The sequence below is a fragment of the Panthera tigris genome, chromosome B4 (assembly GCF_018350195.1).
Source record: "Panthera tigris isolate Pti1 chromosome B4, P.tigris_Pti1_mat1.1, whole genome shotgun sequence".
In the NCBI taxonomy this organism is placed as follows: Eukaryota; Metazoa; Chordata; class Mammalia; order Carnivora; family Felidae; genus Panthera; species Panthera tigris.
Genome location: NC_056666.1, coordinates 67801877 through 67822894, shown reverse-complemented (window position 1 = coordinate 67822894; position 21018 = coordinate 67801877). Strand labels below are relative to the sequence as shown.

General features: G+C 36.4%; 1 protein-coding gene across 1 annotated transcript in view; it reads right to left on the bottom strand.

The window, feature by feature from the left end:
• The window catches only part of CNTN1 (contactin 1), a 278894-nt gene that overhangs the window by 133437 nt on the left and 124439 nt on the right, over positions 1-21018 (bottom strand). Inside the window, exons 6-12 of the mRNA XM_042990807.1 lie at positions 20837-20932; positions 18507-18713; positions 15126-15225; positions 14788-14969; positions 9053-9177; positions 8235-8352; positions 1998-2148 (exon numbers count right to left, since the gene is read on the bottom strand). Coding sequence (XP_042846741.1) covers positions 1998-2148; positions 8235-8352; positions 9053-9177; positions 14788-14969; positions 15126-15225; positions 18507-18713; positions 20837-20932 — 979 coding nt within the window. The remainder of the gene's footprint in view (positions 1-1997; positions 2149-8234; positions 8353-9052; positions 9178-14787; positions 14970-15125; positions 15226-18506; positions 18714-20836; positions 20933-21018) is intronic.

The following is a 21018-nucleotide window of genomic DNA, read 5'->3' as shown; positions in this document are numbered from 1 at the left end:
ACCATTTTCTGTGGTTTATTAATCAGAATGAGATTACAGTTATGCTGAAAGACAGTTATTCAGGTGCTCCTTGAATATTATTTTTAAATAGAAATGTTTTATTTCTCTAAAACCAATTTATTAGTTGAATTTTTCTTAATGCATACTATCTTACCACATTGAACTTTATTTTTATGTAAAATACTGTATCTATTATAAAATCGTGCTTATAATCTGAAAAATTAATGGATTAAAGCAGTGAGCAAAAATTGGATTTATAGAGTCTTTTGTCAAGAAGTAATACAACTTGATTCAAAGACTAAAAATATTCTGACAAGATTAAAATGGTAAGATTTTAGGAGCTAGAACACATGTTGATATCTAGGAAAATATCCTTTTTCTTTTCCTTTTTTGAACACATACTGATATTTAGGAAAAACAAGGCCATGAAACCAGGTTCTGAGAAATCCTTGGTCAGAAAGGCTCATGACACTGGTCCTCAACAGAATCAGAGCAAGATTTTTTTCATTTAGGGGAGAAAGTTAGTGGCAGGGGTGGGGAGGCTGAGGGGGATGCTGTGCCACAAGTTTATTGCAGGGGTAACTAAGTACCTAGATAAGGGACTTAGCCTTTGGTCACAGTCTCTGCATTGCTCACTGTCTGATCATTAATGTTTCGGCAGAAAATTGAACAAATTAATTCTTCCTTTAACACTGATTCTGCTAGCATCATTTTGCTAAGGTCTTAATAAATCTTAGTCAAATCTATTCATTTTAAAAGTTAACGTGCTTGTGGAAATAACTACTGACCCTGTGCACTCCCTACCACCCCCCACCCCCATCTCGATCTCTGTCCCATACACAGCCACACTTGTGCCCATCCTAATAACAGAACTGTGTTGGCATATGTTCATTCCATGTCAATATGACCCAAGTTGAAGTTTCAGTTTGGAGATTATCAACATACTTTCAAAAGTTTACTTTAACCGTTCCAGGCTTCGGATACATCAAAATAGAGATAATAATACCCATCTTACCTACTTTTTAAATTATTATTGTGAAGAAGATCTGTCTTATGTGCTTTTGCTAGAATATTCTTTTTGAATGCAAAAAGTACATCTTTTTCTCCTTTATTTAAGTCTTTAACAGATTTGGTTACTCAAAGATGGGGTCCAAGCCCCCTCGCCTAGAAAACATTATTGATGAGCTGGATTACTATATCTTATCTCTTAAAACTCTTCTCCACTTTCTCCTAAGGGAAAACCTCAGAAACCTAAGAATTCTTAAATTCTTCACCATCCTATACTCTCTGCCTCAGGGCCCTTGTACATATTCCTTTCATTGCCTATAATATTTCTTTCTCCCCCACTTTCACATCCCATTTCCTATCCTGACTTTCTTTTCTCCATACTCAATATTACCTTATCTTCTTCTAGTACATTTATAGAAACCATTCAGTGTGGCTTTTAAATAAATATTATGAAGTCACATGCTTTATATTTTATCCTAAAGCTACCAAAACATTGGTAATCGTTTACTTGTTAGGAAGGTGAGAAATTCCAATTTATTTTAAAAGATGGGAAGGGGTGATTTATTCTTTGAAATGTACCTCTATATTTTTTCTACTGAAATATTTAATGGGCTAACTTCATAAAACTAAACCAAATATAAATGGATACAGAAGTCCTTGTTACGGGAAAAGTAAGTCAGAGATCCTATTTTATTTCCCATTGTTCATTTTTTCCCCCCTGAGGACTTGGGCAATTTACCAAAAATCCCTGAGTCTCAATTTTCTAAATTTCTTATAAATTACAGAAGCCTAAAAATTGAACCTTGATTATCACAGATAATAAGAGTGAAGGGTAAGTATTTCTTACTTTTGTTTATCTTAGAATTACAGTGCCTTCTGCAGAGGAAAGTTAGAACAACCAACATTTACATAAGTCCTCTTTAAAGTCCTCTTTAAATGAACTTGGCCAAATAGTTCATTGCAATTGGATTTCTAGTTTCCGAACTGACCTGCTGCTATTGACGAGCCACTCTGTCCCTTTACTCCATGAGAATTTTGGCTTGGGTGCTGCTTTAGGTTTGCATTCAATTATGACCCTTCCTCCCTTAGCAGCTAAGATCTTTTTCTTCATAGGATTCATTTCAAAAGTTGGAGCCAAAGCTAAAAGGAAACAAATGATTATTTTTCTCTTTCACTAAAAAGGGAAAATAAAACATTTCTTCTATAGCATCTTTTATTCTTTTGATTAATAATCAACAGAAAACATTAATCCCACCAAATATTATCAGATATGACCATAAATATTTCATACCTAGTATTCATACATTTTTTTACTTAGTAACTTAACTGAGGTATATTTTACTTATAAAATTCACCCATTTTAAATGTATAAATCTTGCTGTTAACAGAATTAATTGTTATGATTTTAGTCACAATCAATTGCTATATACATATTTACCTTGAAGGTAACATCCAATTTAATTATTTTGACTTAATTGCACAAAGGAAGTTAGGTGGAAGACTGGAGTTATATTGAGCATCATTATGAATATCGACATACGGTCATAATTAATACCCTCAACCATACTTTGAATGACCTATCTCCAGTGTACAAATGAGAGAACTGATATCTATTAAGATTATATAATTTGCCAAAGATGCCATAGGCAGTATCAGGTAGGATTCACAATTGAATCTTTTTCCTACTGATTTGCCAGCATCCTCTTTTAATTAAACAATATGATTCCCCCTTCAGTATGAAAACATTTCTTGAGCACCAACTGTGTGCAGACGCTCTGATGCCAAAATGAACATATGTCTGCCTTCAGACCTACCTGCAAACATCCATGGGAGTGATGGATGCAATTAATTGAAGGGTACATGATCCACCTATAGTTTCTCCTTATGTCAAAGTACAGAGCTTACGAAAAACAGGATACAGAGCCTCTTAAATGGTTACTTCAGTGATGACGTGCTCTATTTTTCTTTAGGTCTCCTACATCTGGCTCATTTCTCAATTTCCTTGTATTCTAGCAGAATTCTTGGCGGAGGGGGCATCCATTTATTTCTATACATCCAGTCTCTGTATGTAACTGTGTCCATTCTGTAGGCTTTTCCAGGCCCAAGTATATCTTTGTCCAGATATTAGCTTGTCATCTGCTAGTCCTGTGACTCTCAAATTCTATTTGTACATCAAAATAATGTGATGATCTTGGTAAAATGTTGATTAAGTAGGCCTGGTGTGGACCTGAGATTCAGCACTTCTAACAAGCTCTCAGGTGTTGTTATTGCTGTTGCTGCTCTGTGGGACACACTTTTATAGCAAGGATTTAGTTTATCCCATTGTTCTTTTGGTCTGAGTTTTGATAACTGACAATAAACAAATAAGTAACCAACCAACTTGTGTTGTACACCTAACTCCGTGTGTAGAATTTTGTACAGGCTCAATAAATATTCTGGGTGACATATTGCTTGTCAAATAGGAAAGAAAGTTTAATGGAATTATATTTTAAAAATCTAAATTCATTTAGAAAATTAGAATTTTTCCTGAGTCTGAGTTTTAATGAAAAAAGTTGATTTCATATAGTTCTTTAAATGACTTCATACTTATCCAGTATTTGAATTTATAGTGAAAGAATCCAAACTATGTTCCTACATATTTTAGAAGTGGGAAAATGAGGGAATATTTGTCCCCAAACTAAGAAGATATGCATTTTTTTTCTATCATTCTTTATTGTGTCTATTAAAAAGAATAGTATCTGGTGTAGAATAAGTTCCCCAAAAATATTTGGTGGGTGAATAAATGAATTACCTAGATAGCAAAGGAATATATCTAGAGAGAAGCATTGTTTCTAAAGCTAATAAACAAAAATTGATTCAAACAAATATAAAGATGCCCAGAAACATTACTATAAGGCTGAAAACACTCAAGCAGTTTGTTTAATAAAAGCCATTAAAATACTGATAAATTTTGTGCTCGAATATGGAGAGATCTTTCATCCTGAGCTGTTGAATTTTCTTATTATTTTGTAACATAGCACAATAAATAAATTTTAACAAAAAATAAAAAGCTAACATTTGGAAAAACATTCAAAGTCACCTCCTATCTCGTATAAGAGTCAAAACAATTTTATTGTATTTCATAATAAAGTAATATGGTATGAAGCCTGAGCCTGAATGTTTGTTTGATACCCAAATAAAGTAGATTAAATATATCAGCAAAGAATTTTTACCTTGGAGGGAATAAATGGAATATGATCTTCAGCATTATAACAAGAGACAGGGAAAATTAAAATTAAGAAGGCCTCAACTCTTCTTAAAGTTAGTTTTTCATATTCTTTCATATTTTTTAGTGTTAATTTATAGTGATAGCAATTTTTTAAAATTTTTTTAATATTTATTTATTTTTGAGAGAGACAGAGACAGAATGCGAGTCGTTAGGGGCAGAGAGAGAGGGAGACACAGAATCCGAAGCAGGCTCCAGGTTCCGAGCCGTCAGCACAGAGCCCGACGCGGGGCTTGAACCCACAGAGCTGTGAGATCATGACCTGAGCCAAAGTCAGACACCCAACCGACTGAGCCACCCAGGCGCCCCTGATAGCAATATTTTAAAGAATTTCCCTTTGGTGTAGCAATAATAAAATAGGCCACACTTTATAGTCACTGCTTTATCTTTTTGGTAATCAGTTGTAGAAGACAAAGCCTGGCTACATCTAGATTCATTACTTATAACATGACTAAAGCTGATGACAGCTAATTAAAATAAAATGAAAAGGACATATGACAGTAAGGCCTTAATTAAAGTAGTTGTAATGAAAGTAAGGAGAATGTGAGATTTATGGGGTAACATTGAGAAATTTAGTAGATGTGATAGAAAGAAAAGATGTAATGAATTATGCCATTCTATAGAACAGAATTTTTCAGGATAAGGTGAGTGAGAAATAAGGATTATAGCTTCAGACACGCTAAGTCTGGGTTATCTGTGAGGTTACCAGATGAACATTCCTATTAGGAAGCTTTATATTGAGCTAAGGATAAAAACCTGAGCCAGTGATATAAAGAATCAATGATAGTTAATGGAAGAAGAAGAAATTATCAAGGATTTCTAAAAATTTGAAAATAATAATTTGGGAATAATAATATAGAATATGACAAAAAAGTGGGTTACAGAATAGAATGAAACCATAAGAATGGAATCTGAGAGCAAGATTTCTAACTGAGCAGAGGAAGGGGTAAAGAGGAAAAAATAAAAATGATCAAGAAGAAATAATCTGGGAGGTATGAAAGCATGGAGTCTCCAAAGCCAAAGAAGCAGAGAATTCAAGAATAAAACATGATTAAAAGGAGAGGCAGCAAGAAAGATATGAACATACATATGCACATGGAGAAGAGATATCTGTTCATATCAAGTACAGGGTAAGTGAAAAGAAATGAATATAGGGCAGAGGTAAAGGGATTACAGGCATACCTCAGAGATATTCCAGGTTAGGTTCCAGACCACCCCAATAAAGCAAAAATCACAAGTGAGTCACATGAATTTTTTGCTTTCCCAATACATATAACAGTTATATTTACACTATATTATAGCCTATTCGCTGTGCAAATGGCGTTATGTCTGAAAATAAACAACGTACATACCTTAATTTAAAAATACTTTATTGCTAAAAAATGCTAACCATCACATGAGTTTTCAGCAAGTCATAGTCTTTTTGCTAGTGGAGGGTCTGGCCTCCATGTTGATGGCTGCTGACTGATCAGGGTAATGGTTGCTGAGGGTTGGCGGTGGGGGGGCATCTGTGGAAATTTCTGAAAAAAGACAACAATGAGGCTTGCCCCATCGATTGACTCTTCCTCTCATGAAAGATTTCTCTGTGGTATGTGATGCCATATGACAGCATTTTACTCACCACTGAACTTCTTTCAAAATGGGAGCCAATCCTCTCAAACCTAGCCATGCTTTATCAGCCAAGTTGATGTAATATTCTAAATCCTTTGTTGTCATTTCAACAATCTTCACAGCATCTTCACCAGGAATATATTCCACCTCAAGAAACTACTTTATTTGCTCATCCATAAGAAGCAACTCTTCATCTGCTCAAGATTTATCATGAGATTAGAAGAATTCAGTGAAATCCTCAGGCTCCACTTCTAATTCTAGTTCTCTTTCCAGTTCCACCACATCTACAGCTCCTTCCTCCACTGAAGTCTTGAACCTCACAAAGTCATCCCTGAGGGTTAGAATCAACTTCTTCCCATCTCCTGCCCACGTTGATGATATTTTGCATCTTCCCATGAACATGAAAGTTCTTTATGGTATCCAGAATAGTGAATCCTTTTCAGAGATTTTTCAATTTGCTTTGCCAAGAGACATCCAAGAAATCACCATCTGTGACACCTAGAGCCTTAAGAAATGCAGTTCTTAAATAATAAAATTTGAAAGTCGAAATTGCTCCTTGATTCAAGGGCCTCAGAATGGATGTTGTGTTAGTAGGCATGAAAACAACATTAATCTCACGTACATCTCCATCAGAGTTCTTGGGTGACCAGGTGTGTTGTCAAGGAGCAGTAGTATTTTGAAAGAAATTTTTTTTTCTGATAAGTAGTTCTCAACAGAGGGCTTAAAATATTCAGTAAACCATGTTGTCAACAGATGTGCTGTCATCCAGTCTTTGTTGTTCCCTTTACAGAGCACAGACAGATTAGATTTAGCATAATTCTTAAGGGCTGTAGGATTCTCAGAACGGCAAATGTGCATTGGCTTCAACTGAAAGTCACCAGCCACATTAGTCCCCAACAAAAGTGTCAGCTGTGAAGCCATTTCCTCTCTTCTCTACTCTAAACCAACCTGAGCTAGTTTTAAACTTTTCTTCTGCAGCTTCCTCCCCTCTTTCAGTCTTCACAGAATTGAAGAGAGTAAGAGCCTTGCTCTGGATTAGGCTCTGGCTTAAGTGAATAATGTGGCTGATCTGATCTTCTATTCAGACCACGAAAACTTTCTTCAAATCAGCAATAAGGCTGTTTTGTTCTCTTATCATTCATGTGCTCACTAGACCTGCACTTCTAATCATAAGAACTTTTCCTCTGCGTGCACAACTTGGCTAACTGGTTAGCACAAGAAACCTAGCCTTCAGCCTATTTCAGCTTTTGACATTCCTTCCTCATTAAGCTTAATCATTTCTAGCTTTTGGGTGAAAGTAAGAGATGTCTGACTCTTCCTTTCATTTGAACACCCAGAAGCCATTGTAAGCTTATTGACTGGCCTAATTTCAATATTGCTGTGTCTCAGAGAATAGGGAGGCTCGAGGTGAAGGAATGTGGGCAGTCAGAACACACACATGTATTGATTAGGTTTGCTCTCGTGTATGGGCCTGATTCATGGTGCCTGAAAACAGTTTCAATAGTAATATCAAAGACCACTGACTACAGATTAACATACCAAATATAATAATAATGAAAAAGTTTTAAATATTGTGAAATTACCAAAATGTAATACAGAGACATGAAGTAAGCCAATGCTGTTGGAAATATGCCTGCTCGCTGCAGGATTGCAATAAACCTTCGATTGGTAAAAACACAGTATCTGTGAAATGCAATGAAACGAGACGAGGTATGCCTGTTTTAGAGAGGAGAGATACTCACGCCTCTGGATGAAGAACATGAAGGGGAAAATGTAGTAAAGATTTACATACTTTTGAATGTGGATAGGAAATTGATATATTTTATTTCAAAGGGTTTCAATTGTTATGGCAGAGTAAGAAAGCGATACCAAAGAAGGAGTCAGGGTGGAGCAAAGAGCTTGAGGAATGTCCTGAGGATTTTAAATATCAATTGTAGGATATGAGATCCAAAGACTGCTATAACTAGCAAGTGCTGAAGACCCATCTGAGACTGGGTCACATGCATTGTGGAAGCATCAATCACCACAATGTGATTTTCAGGAAGTATTTAACAGCCCAGACATAGGAGAGAATAAGACTTGTAAAAACTGGCGTGTGTAAAGTTTGCTTTACCTGTAAATCATTTTTTTAAATTATTGTACTCCATGCTGCCTCTAACTTATTTACTGTTCTCCAGTGAAAGAAGGGAAATAAAACAACAATATCATCCTGTTCCAAACCACATTTTGAAAGTTGTCACCTTTAGTGATCCAACATACAATCAAATATGATCTGCAGAAACCCTTATGATCATTGTTTAATGTGGCGCTTTCTTGCTGAATGTTATCAGAAACTAGAAATGATACTGACCCAAGATCTTCAACTCCGCATTTGCATATATGGCTCCATGTGTGTTTTCAGCTATGCACTGGTACATGCCAGCATTTTCAAAAGTCACATCATACAGTCTCAACTCCCCTTTATGATACTGAAAAGAAGACAAAGCAAAATACATTTCCTTGATAAACTTTAACAGAAATGCTTTTATTTAGGTCTGGGCTGGTTTGCCTTTTCATTCAGGTACAATATTTTGCCCCCACTGTTAACTAAGCCAGATACGGTAGGGTTTAAAACCCACTTACCATGCCCAGTGGCTCTTGTTCTATTCATCCTACAGAGCTGGGAGTCCACTTTTTCCCTCTTGGCCCAGCTGGGAGATTACAGAGGGAAGGTACAGAAGGGCCCCACTGCTGCTACTTGTCCCCAGGGCTAAAGGTAGAACCTTCCCTCTTACCTCTGTTTCTGTGGGGTCAGGGAAATAGTGGCCAAAAAAAAGAGGACAATATCAGGTAGTAGAGAAGGAAAAGTAGGAAGAAGGGCAAAATATGGAACAAAGGGCAAAATAAGGAGAGAGAGGAAGAGAGAGAGAAGGTAGACATAAGATTGCAGAAACGTTGTTTTAAACTGAAAGAAGATAATTTATTGTTCACTTCCTTGTTTGCCTTTTTTAGAAGACTTATTTATTTATTTATTTATTTATTTATTTATTTATTTATTTATTTATTTATTTAATTTTAGGGCCAAGATAGCCTTACTCTATTGATTCTCTTGCTAAATTTATCTGAGGACCACTGGAAATGGTGCCTGAGTATGGACTCAAGAACCGCAAAACGCTTGAACATACATACCGCGTATCCATTTTTCAGCCATCGGATTGTAGGGATGGGCTTCCCTGTGGCCACACAAGGCCAATAGAGGTCACTGCCTATATCCACCTCTGTGTCGTTGATATGTTCTACCCACTCAGGAAACGCTGAAAGTTAAAGAACATTGTAAGTGTCAGACTCAAATCTCAACACTCAAAATAATCTCAAGAATGCAAACGTCACATTTGGTTGATCTTCTTCTGGAGAATACATCAGATATTATATATGCCATAAAACCAGTGTTAGAGCCATTGAAATTGCATCCCCATAGGTCTTCAGGTAAATTTTATCCTACATTGTTATAACATGAAGTAACTATAATCAATTCATAATTATTTTCCTATATGTGAACCATGTGTTGTTAGAAAGCTAATTCATGAGTAACACTACAGTAATTTACCTTTTCTTATAACTTAAATCTTTCAAAATGACAATTAAGGTTTTAAAAAATTATGTCTTGGGGCAACTGGGTTGCTCACTTGGTTAAGCATCTGCCTTCTGCTCAGGTCATGATCCCACGGTTTGTGAGTTCAAGCTCCATATCAGGTTCTGGGCTGACAGCTCAGAGCTCGGAGCCTGGTACCTGCTTCAGATTCTGTGTCTTTCTCTCTCTCTGCCCTTCCCCTGCTCACACTCTGTCTCGCTCTCTCTCTCTCTCAAAAATGAATAAATATTAAAAAATTAAAAATTTCTCTCCTGCAGGAGGGGGGATGAGCTAAATGGGTAAGGGGCATTAAGGAATCTACTCCTGAAATCATGGTTGCACTATATGCTAATTTGGATGTAAATTAAAAAATAAAATTAAAAAAAATTCTCACCTGTAACATTTTTAAAAAATTATGTTTTGGGGCACTTGGGTAGCTCAGTTGGTCAAGTGTCCAACTTTGGCTCAGGTCATGATCTCGTTGTCTGTGAGTTCAAGCCCCACATCAGGCTCTGTGCTGACAGCTCAGAGCCTGGAGCCTGCTTCAGATTCTGTGTCTCCCTCTCTCTCTGCCCCTCCCCTGCTCACTCTCTTTTTCTCAAAAATAAATAAACATTAAATTTTTTTTTTTTAAATTATGGCTTCATTGAGTACGACACTAAGTATTTTCTTTTGGAATAAAGAATCAAAATTTTTTCCACTTCCTCAGGTATCCTCCTTTTGATGTACCTTTCACCTAGTGGCCACTGTCACATTTTACTGTAGGATTAGAAAAAATGCCTTGATCACATAATTACTCTTTCAATATTAGAAACCACATACAAGAGCTATAATTGGTGAAATCCATGCTTTAGTGAAATTAATTTCAGCTTCATCATTTCATCTGATCTGGTAGCTAAAGAAAACTGCTAAGTATTTCCCATACCACAAGTAAATATTTCTAGAGAGCAAGCAAATGGACACTATGACATTTTTTTGAGTATTTAAGTTAAATAGTTTCAATAAATGTACGTAGGGGTGCCTGGGTGGCTCAGTCGGTTAAGCCTCTGACTTTGGCTCAGGTCATGATCTCACGGTTTGTGAATTCAAGCCCCACATTGGACTCTCTGTTGTCAGGACACAGCCTGCTTCAGATTTTGTGTTCCCTTCTCTGTCTGCCACCCCCCACTTGTGCTCCCTCTTTCTCTCTCATAAATAAATAAATAAATAAATAAATAAATAAATAAATAAATAAATAAATAACTGTAGGTAAATTAATTGATATAAAATAAAGGAGGTAGGAATAGAGAATTAATTGTGAGTGGAGGAGAGTATTTTATTTTCTTTAAAAAAGAAAACTTTGATATATTAATTTTATGACAAAATAATATACATGTCTTATAGAAAGTATTTAATACATATAAATAATAAAGAGTATAAAACATTTTTATGATCTCACTAGATATAATCCCATCAAGATTATGTGCGTGTGTGTATTTATAACACAATAATCTGATTAGTATATTTTCACTTATCATTACATTTTGGTAACATATGTAGACAGTTATAAAAATTAAATATTGATAAGAATGTTAATTGAGAGAGGTTTTATTTTTTAGACAATCTTGGCAATACATAAAACAGGAATATGAGCACCTTTCATGCCTTGGACTCTAACACACAAGATATCACATTAAAAAATACAATAAGAATAAATAATGGAATCAGCTTGACTATGATTTAATTTTGTAAACTGGTTGTTTGATTACACCAAAAGATAAAAACTGAGTGTTTCATTAGTAAAGGAACAATAATAGTTCCCTTAATAAGATTCCCTTACAAATATCTGCTGTCACCTTGATTCTTCTAAAGAATTAGACATTATATAGTTTAGAACTCTACTCGGCTAAGAACCTGGATCGTAGTTTTCTTAGTACACTGAATAAAAACAGATCTATAAGCACTAGAAACCTGGTAGAATGCCAGCTTTATTTAAAAAATATAATGTAAGACTCTAACCAGAATTTTTCTCTCTTCTGGAGGTCACCTATGTATACTTGATATGTATCAAGTGAATTTTGTTGGGGTACTGAATATACAAGTCTAAGGTTCCAAGAAAGTATCTGGGTCAGAATTTTCAGGTGCTAGAGCCTAATTAAAGCCATGATCATAGATGAAATCACCAAGGTTGTGAGGAAATAGAGAAGATTTTCAGAGACAAACCCTGCTTGCTCCCATGTTCGAAGGGCATATGGATTGAGGAGGAGAATGCAAGTGGTGCATAAGGATGTTAGCAAAGTATGGATCCCAGATGCGAAGCACAGAGAGCGGACAGTGGAGGACAGCACAGTCAGCAGGGGCGTCTGTTGCTGCTGGATCAGGTAAGACACAGCTGCGAAGTGGCCATTTGCTTCAGCAACATGACGTCATTGGTGATCAAGACAAGATTCCAGCAGGGAGGTAGGTATGAGACTCAAACAAGAGTGAATTTTAAAAAGAAGAAAAATTGACCACAGCATATTTAGAAAGTATAGCCAAATCTGTCAGGGAGACAAGAAGAAGGGGAATGGAGCAGCAGCCAGAGTTAAAAATATTTTAAAGAAGTAGGAAACAAGACCACTATACACTGATGAGAATGATCCATTGAAAAAAATGATTACTTTCGCCGGAGAGGGAATTGCTGGAACAACAGCCTTAAGGAAGTAGGAGAGTACAATCAAGCACAGAGTAGAGGTGTCGGCCTCAGATAGCAGCTGAATCCATAGCAATGAGATATGGGTAAAGGTATTGGGTAGATGTGGGGTGGGAGCCTGTGGAAGTTCTAACTTGACCTTTCATTTTCTCAGTGAAAGAAGAAGCCAAGTTATCAGCTGAGAGTAAGGTTGAAGGAGGAGGTGTTAGGGTTTGAAGTAAACTGTGAAGGCATGAGTAGGTCATCTAAGGGACTGCAAGAGTAAGTGGGCCTGTGGAAGTAAAATATAATTGCCAGGCAGCACCAAGGGCCCACTTGAAGTTAATGATGAATAATTTAAAATGCTCTAATAAGTATGGTGATGTTTATCTCAAGTCATATTCTAGCTCCTGGTTCAGGCACCGTAGGCAAAAACCTCGATTTTTCCGGGGTTGGCCTTTTACAAATGTAGTAAGACAAAACAGAAGGTGGTGAGTGCATTGTGGAGGAGTGCAGGGGAACAGTTATGAATGATCACAGGTTTAGGGAAGAGGTGGGTAGAGGTTAGAGGAAGTGAAAGAATGTTAAACCGTGGCTAGATTAATTGGTTACAGTTCCTGGTAGAGTCCAAGGGTATTAGAGAGACTGAACTAGAAAGATAGGAGATAGTGGTTTGAAAGAAATGTGTGAAATTGAGATTATAAAGGGATTGTAATTTGGAGGGGGGCATCTGGATGGCTCAGTTACTTAGGTGTCTAACTCTTGATTTTGGCTCAGGTCATGATCTCACAGTTGACCATGAGATTAAGCCCCGTATCGGGTCCATGCTGAATGTATAGCCTGCTTGGGATTCTCTCTCTCTCTCCCTCTCTGTACCCACACCCCTATCTAAAAATAAATAAACATTAAAAAAATAAAGGGATTGTACTTTTTGGTAACATTGAGGTCTGAAGTGTGGCCATGGGAACGGATCATCAGGGAAGAGGAGTTCAATAGAACTGAGAGGCCAAACTACTAAAGATAATCATAGTCTAAGTTGATTTTGATGTCACTAAGAATGTAAAGAGTAGTGTTCTGGTTTGTAAGAGCTGCCAAGAGCAAAATCCTTAGAGAAATGAGGGGGTTTGTCCTGACAGATAGTTAACTGGACATTTAAAGGAAAAGAGATGGAACAAGAAGAGCAGGTATACTGCAAGCCAAAGGGAATGAGAGCTGTGGAAGAAAATTAGCCACTGCCTGAGAGGATTACAGGGGAAGCAGTGTCTTTAAGGGAGAACCATGTTTTCGTTAAGTGAGAAGTTCAGAGTAGAAGTTATGGAGAAGTTATTGAGAATATAGGGGATTGCGATGATAGCAGCCTGTGTGTTGTAGAAAGTATGGTACAAAGGTTTCAGAAGTTAGGGATGGGGATGAGATGGAGACTGAGAAGGACATGTGCAGAGCTGTGTAGGTGTTAAGTTCAGATGATAAGGGAGGCCTGGAGTGCGTGGCTTTCTGTGCCAAATGGAATTAACAGGGTAAAGGCAAAAAGAGCCTAATCCTGGTGAATTCTATGGGATGGTGGTGGTGAGACTTCATGTGTTAAGTCATTGGAGGCACTTACTTCATCCCTGTATAGACAGAGGCCTGGGTCTGGGTAGGAGCCACAATGCCCCTTCCCCATTCTGATATCACAGTTTGGTTCTCACATGTGTATGGAGGCATATGTTCATTTGCTTGTGTATACTGGTATAAATGTAGAGGTTTGTATATAGTATGAAAACAGTATGAATCCTGGACAGAGGACAGAGAGAGTATTTCTCTTATCTAGTTCCACTTGTTCCTGTCATAGTGTGTGTCTCTGAGTAGACACTCAATGGATGCTTATCCTTTAAATGAATGGGCTTACTGAAACCTTAGATGTTTGCTTAGTTGTGATCTTTAAGTTTTATATTGTACAATAATACAGAAATGATTTCAGCCTGAAAAGTTTCAAGTGGTCCCTGAAACACAACATTCTATCCCCCTAAATGTAAGTGTGTGTGTGTGTGTGTGTGTGGGTGTGCGTGTGTGTGTCTGAATCAAACACTTGACCAAGAAAACTGCTTCAAAAAAATTTTTTTTTCCTCTTTTGGAAAAAGGAGGTTCTCAAACTGTGGCTCCTGGTCTGGTAGCATTAGCATCTTTTAGGAACTTGTTAGAAATACAGATTCATGGGCCCTAAATAGAACTTTCTAACTCAGAAACTCTGGGAACCAGCAATCTGTGTTTTAACAAGCCCTCCAGGTGATTTTGAAGCATACTTGAGTTTGCAAGTCAGTGGCTTAGCCTGAGTCATAATGCATAGTTTCTTCTACAAATAAAAAGGTATTGGGGAAAAAAAAAGAACAAGGAAGGGAGTCAACAAGTTACATCAATTGTATTTTCAGAAAATTATCAAGAACACTACTATGAATCCATTGGTGTTAGTATGATGCTAATAGAAGTTTATAACTTTTTTAAGCCATATTTGTGACTTCATTAGATGGATAAATATTTCACCTTTTTGCATAATATAAGATACATCACTGTTTTTAAACTATTATATACTAGCTTTTCAAGTATGGAAATGGCTATAAATAAGATACTGATGCAATTTACAGAAAATTAAAATAACATGTCTACCTTGAACATAAATTCTTGCCTGGTGTTTATCCTTTCCTCTATTGTTCTCAGCCTCACATTCATATGTGCCTTCATCTTCTAGCTGAATATTGAAGATCTTGAGGACAGCCCCAGAGGTGCTGATCTCAGCAGTACTTGGCATTGGTTCTAGGACCTTCCGCCATCGGATATCAGGAACGGGACTTTAAATAGGAGATAACAAAAGCTAAGGGTCCACAACATTTCAAAGTAAATTACTTTGTTTCTCTATAGCTAAACACTTACATCATTTATTTCCTAAATGGTACAAAAATTAATATATTTCTATATATGTTAATAAAAAATATAAGTATACTTACTTGCCAAGCGCAAAACACTCTAATGTCACATTTTGGCCCATCAATGCATAAATGTCCTTGAACTGAACTACGATATCAGCAGGATATGGTTTTGTTGTTCCTAATATCAAGAAAAATACAAATATCCACTAATTATTAGGCAGAATGAAAAGAGTTTTTTTTTCAATATTGTAATTTTGATAGAATTACTTCAGTATGGAAGACATTTCTCAAGTACTGGGAACTATCTGACCATATCACAATGCATAGACGTATTTGTTTATGCATAGTATGTATATAGCATAAATTTCATCTAGCATTTCCAATCATATTGACTCATTCTCAAGCTGTGTAACTAATTTTACTCAATTCACTAAAAAAATTTTTCAAGGGGCGCCTGGGTGGCTCAGTCAGTTAAGTGGCCGACTTCGGCTCAGGTCATGATCTCGCGGTCCGTGAGTTCAAGCCCCGTATTGGGTTCTGTGCTGACAGCTCAGAGCCTGGAGCCTGTTTCGGATTCTGTGTCTCCCTCTCTCTGACCCGCCCCTGTTCATGCTCTGTCTCTCCCAGTCTCAAAAATAAATATAAAAAAAATTTTTTAAGAAGTCTTAAAGAGCATCAAAAATGTGTAAACACTGTGCCAGGCACTAAATGAGACTCAGGAAGGAAGAGAAAGGACAAGGGACATGAGGGAGAAGGGTAGAAGGAAGAGAAAAGAGTGTAAAAGAAAGAGGCCAGGCGACAAAAGAGGGAGAAAAGAAGAAAGACATGCATATGGCAAAAGGGAAATAAGTTGAAAAGAGGGAAGGAGAGAGGGAACGAAGAAAAGTGTTTATTCAGACAACACTGTGCTTATCAATATAGTTACCTTATTGAATGTATTGAGCACATCTGTACTGAGAGATGCTTTATTCCCTCAATCTTACAGTCACAGAAACAGGCTCAGAAAGGCAAAATGCATGGTTTAAGATTATAGTATGAATGGTACTTTGCACTTCATTGATACTAGAGAGACAAATAGATACACAATGACTGAAAATACAAGTCAAAACAAAAATAAGTGGTCTGAAAGGGTGGCAGCTAAGGAGGATGGTTGATTATGCAGGGCCTATGGGAATTTCAGGCAAGAAGAGTATTTGAATTCACTAGACCAGTTCGGGTTGAGGAAACAACATATTAAAACAAAGTTTCAGGAGTATGCAGGGAATTTTTTTTTTTAAGTGTAGGAATTCACAAAATATATGTGTTGAAGATGAGCTTGAATCTATTATCTAGAAGGCTTGAAACTGTGACATTAAACATTTTGAGAATAATTTCCTTGGTGATTAACTGCCAGTGCGTTTGGGAAAGAGAATTTATAAGAATATCACCTTTGGTTTAAGTAGAAAATCTTGTTGGAAGTTTTAAAGAATGGAACATGGAGAAGAGAATTTTAGAAGAGTATCTAAGGAAGGCTTTGTCATTACTTCAGGCAAAACAGATGAGGACTTGAGCAGTAGGAATAAAAAGGAAAGAACTGGTCAAAGCTGTCTTTCAGAGGCAGAATCAACAGGACTGCTCTTTGGGTCAATGTTTTCACAACCCATAGATAAAAGATCCAATTCATTGTAATCACTGGGGATGCTTACTGAACCTACAAATTCCTGGGTCACATCCCAGACCTGCTGAATTAGTATTTCTGGGTTGTACATTTCCGCAAACCTCCCAAGTGCTTACGTACTAGCTGCAGACCACTGAATTAGCTATCTGGAGGATGAGGAGAGGACAGGATTGATGATTAAAAATGCTATTCTGAGATAGTAGAGATATGACAATACCACCAAACAAGATGAAGAACACTAGAAGTTTTAGACATGAGATGACAGATGTGTCTGGAACATTTTGAACTTAACATTCTCAAAAACATTCTGTATGACAACCCTAGGAGGTAGGTAGAATTAAGTCCTAAACAAAGAGAAAAGTTTTAGATATAAGAATGTGGACTCATCTCCATAGTGCTGCTGTCGAAAGGCATAAATTGGTAAGAATATCTGAAAAAAGATTAGAGAGAAATATAAGAAGGAGGAAGATCTGGGGAAGGGTACTGCATAGAATTTGTCAGAGAGGCAGGTGGAAGATAACGGGAGGGAAGGAGCTGGGAAAATTAGGAAAAGAAAGAAGAGTTCAAGAGAAGCATAGGAGATCAACAGTGTCAAAGTTCATACAAATTCAGAACTGAAAAGTATACTTTGGATTTAGCAAATAAGAAATTGTCAAGATGGTTTGCAGTTAATACAAAAGAATGCACAGAGGGAAATGAATGGAGAATAAAGATTCTGAAAAAAAAAGCAGGAATTAAATGATATAGTGAAGTCTCTAAATGAATCAAATGGTAAATGAACTAGTGCAACTGGAAGAATTAGCTAGAACAGGAAGAGAAACACTTCTTCCACAGAGATGCTAGTAAGAAATAAATAGATGAGATGAACTTCTGGGGTAGAATAAGAAAGAAACCTATAGAAGTTTTTACATGCTGGCTCCTTGTGATTCTATGAGGTAGTAGATCTCAAGTATCTCCAAGATTGTGGAGAGAAAAAAGAGCCAGAAGTCAAAAAATATTTATTGAATACCAACTACGTGACCACAATCTTGAGTAGAAAAAATGCAGCCACAGTGATATGATGACATTTTCCCCATTTCTTATTTAGGATAGAGGCAGGAACCAAGCCTAGGTCTGTGAACAACAATTCCCAGTATTTCTTCAGAAGCCTGAACTCACTGATGTGAGTGGTAACAGGAGGACTATGATAAAAACAATGGGAAGTAAGCAAATATGTTGGAGTCTGATTTTCTTAGGAAGTGATGCATTAAAATAAGGAATGCTGTTCAACTAGAATCTTGGAAATGCCATTCAGGTCTGTCAGTGATCATCAATTATGGCATCATGATAGTGATACCCCATGCTACTTACTTATAGCATAAAGGCAATACATACACTGATTTGCTTCATGTAAATAGTTCCTTAAAATATCAAAGTAATAAAACTGCATTTATTTCCTAATTCTATAATCACTAGAGCTTGTTTTGATCTAATCATTTGTTCTCTTTCATTAAGTTATAAAAGCTTTGAATGGACATGAGAATAAAAGCAGAGGTCAGTGATTCCCACTGTAACCAATATATGGGTATTAGGCTAATGAATCAGTCCCTACACATTCTCTGCCATCTTAGGGCACTTTTAACATGTAAATCTCCATCAGAAAAACTAAGTAATGACCAAGACTTTCAAAGTCTTCTGTTTGTGTATCTTCTGTTTGCCCTGACTGGGCAGCCAACAAGTCTTCCCACTGGATATTTCTTTTCATATTGTAAGTACTCCATAAGCAGACAATCTGCAAAAATAGTGTGTAACAAAATACTTACGTTCAGGTAGTGGAATGAGTGGGATAAATTTGCTGAACACACTCTTTGTAATAGAAGGACTGGATACAAAGCAGGAATAATTGCCTTTGTCTGATGCCTCGACATTTGCAATGTAGAGATTTCCATTTGTCTGAGACACAAATCTTCGTTTATCCATTGTGATAAATACAGGAAATTCATTTAGAAGCCAGCGGTAGCTAAGGTCATCTGGAAGAAAATATTGTCTCTTAAAACTGTTGTTTTCTAGCAGTAAGCTAAGGCATTATCTAAACTAGGCTATTGCAGAACAAATGTTGGATGTAAGCCAAGACAAACAGTGCTTTTTCCAAAAGCTACCATATTTTTTTGAGTAAATATAAGCATGGCGATAAGCAATGGTATCTCTCTTTCTCTCTCAAGTATTGTATGGACTATTAATATTCTTACTTCGATTTCACTGATAGGCTAAATGAGACTCAGAGAGGTTAAATGTTTTGCTTAGAATTTCATGATTGGTAAGTAGAATCAGACCCTGCATTAATATAGGAAATTCCAAAATTTCATGACCCATCTTCCTTAATGCATTTTAAAAATAAAATGAAGATTGTTAACCACACTGTGTCTTTATATCTTTTTCCTTTTGCACTCCTATTTTGAATAACAGATTTAGAAATGAATTTCCATTAAGTCTTTTCTTAAAACAGCAGCCAGACTCATCTTTCTATAACTTAAGCAATGTCATTGGACTTCTCTGGTCTAAGCCCTCCAATGTAAATCTCACTCTAGTTAAAGCCAGTGTAATCACTATGAATTATAAGGTCCCATGTGATACAGCTCTTGTATCTCTCCAATTTCATTTCTTACTACCTTCTACCTCATTCGGTCTATTTCAGTCACCCTGACTTCCTTGATCTCCCTCCATAGTCCCATCTCACCCCTTGTTCCTGCTGCTGCATCCGCCTGGTATGCCCTTATCTCAGACATCTGCACTGTTAGCTTCTTCATTTCCTTCAGGGCTTTATTCAAAGTTACCTTCACAGCAATGTCCCTTATAAGAGTTCAGCTATCCCTTTAACACTTACTCTTTCCCTTCCCTGAATTAATTTTCCACCCTGGAGCTTACCTACTACCAATATCTTGGTAGGAATGTAGTTCAAATGGAATCTTGGAAAAGCTATACCTGTTAACTATGGATCTTGTCTGTTGGCTGTCTCTTCCTGTAGCAAATCCCTGAGGGCAAGTGGATTTTCCTGTTTTACTCAAATAGGTATTCTTGCGGCATACACAGTGCCTGGCACACGTAATTGTATAACAGGTGCTCACAAGAGATTTGTTGAATGAATGAGTGGTTAAATGAAGCCCATCCAGTGCTGAATGTAGTCAAATGTAGTCATTGGCTATTTATGATCATTACCTTTGTTTGTGGGAAATGCTATGGAGATCAGGGGATTTTTTCCCCCGTAGTTTTAGCAGTTCTTCATAGTAAAAGATTACTCTCTCATAGGAAGGTTGTTACATCATTTTGAATTCTATGTTCTTCCTATATTTAGCATTTAATAGTATTTCTCCTGTTTTATTAGAGAGAAAACTACTGATATTTGGTATATAAACAACCAGACTTGATATACATATAATTGTAATAGAATATATTCTCTATGAAGGTCTTTAAAGACAAATTTATGCCATAATATTAGAATATAAAACATTGTTTTTTTTCCACTGTGAAAAGTAGTGTTTATATATTGTTTCAAGAAGATATTTTATAAAAAAAGCAAATGAAAATTAATGAAAGTATATAAAGTGTTCATCTTTTAATTAGCACTTGGTGGCTTCTCTTTTAGCCATATCAAAGCACAGAAAACCTGTATTCAAAGGCTGAATCTTGTTACAGATGACAATTTAACCCCTTTCTAAATTGGATGATTATTCTTGCAGATAGATTCCCTAAAAAGATTAGTAATTTATTATGTCTTTATCCTTTTCAAGCATTTATATAATTCACAGTATACTATAGATATAATACTTTTAATGAAATGACTGACCAGCACTGTTCTATTTTTAAAATAATTTGTAAATAGTCTATCATATTTTCTCCTGTGTAACAAGAATGTTAATAAGGGCATAATCTAACATATATGTTGTTTATAAACCAATATGATTCCAGACCTTTGGAATTAGGGCCAAGTGACTAAAGAGCCTAGAAGAGTCTATAACCATTATTAAGTGATACATTACAAGGTTAGACAAATATTGAGTCTTATTTAATCATAAATGTACCATTATTGTTAAGAAAATTAAAACTGATGCATTCATTGCACAGATGCTTACAGTCACAGAGGAACTTAGTTTACCTGGAAAATGGTAGGGAGGATCACAGAGAAGCACCATTCCCTTCCCTTCTTTCACTCTGACCTCAGGACGCTCCTCAGGTAGGAAAGGGTCAAGATCTAATCATGAAAGCAAAAAGGAAAACATTCACTCTCCAGTCAATAGAGATTTTCATTAAAGTATATCTTTTACCTACTAACTCATT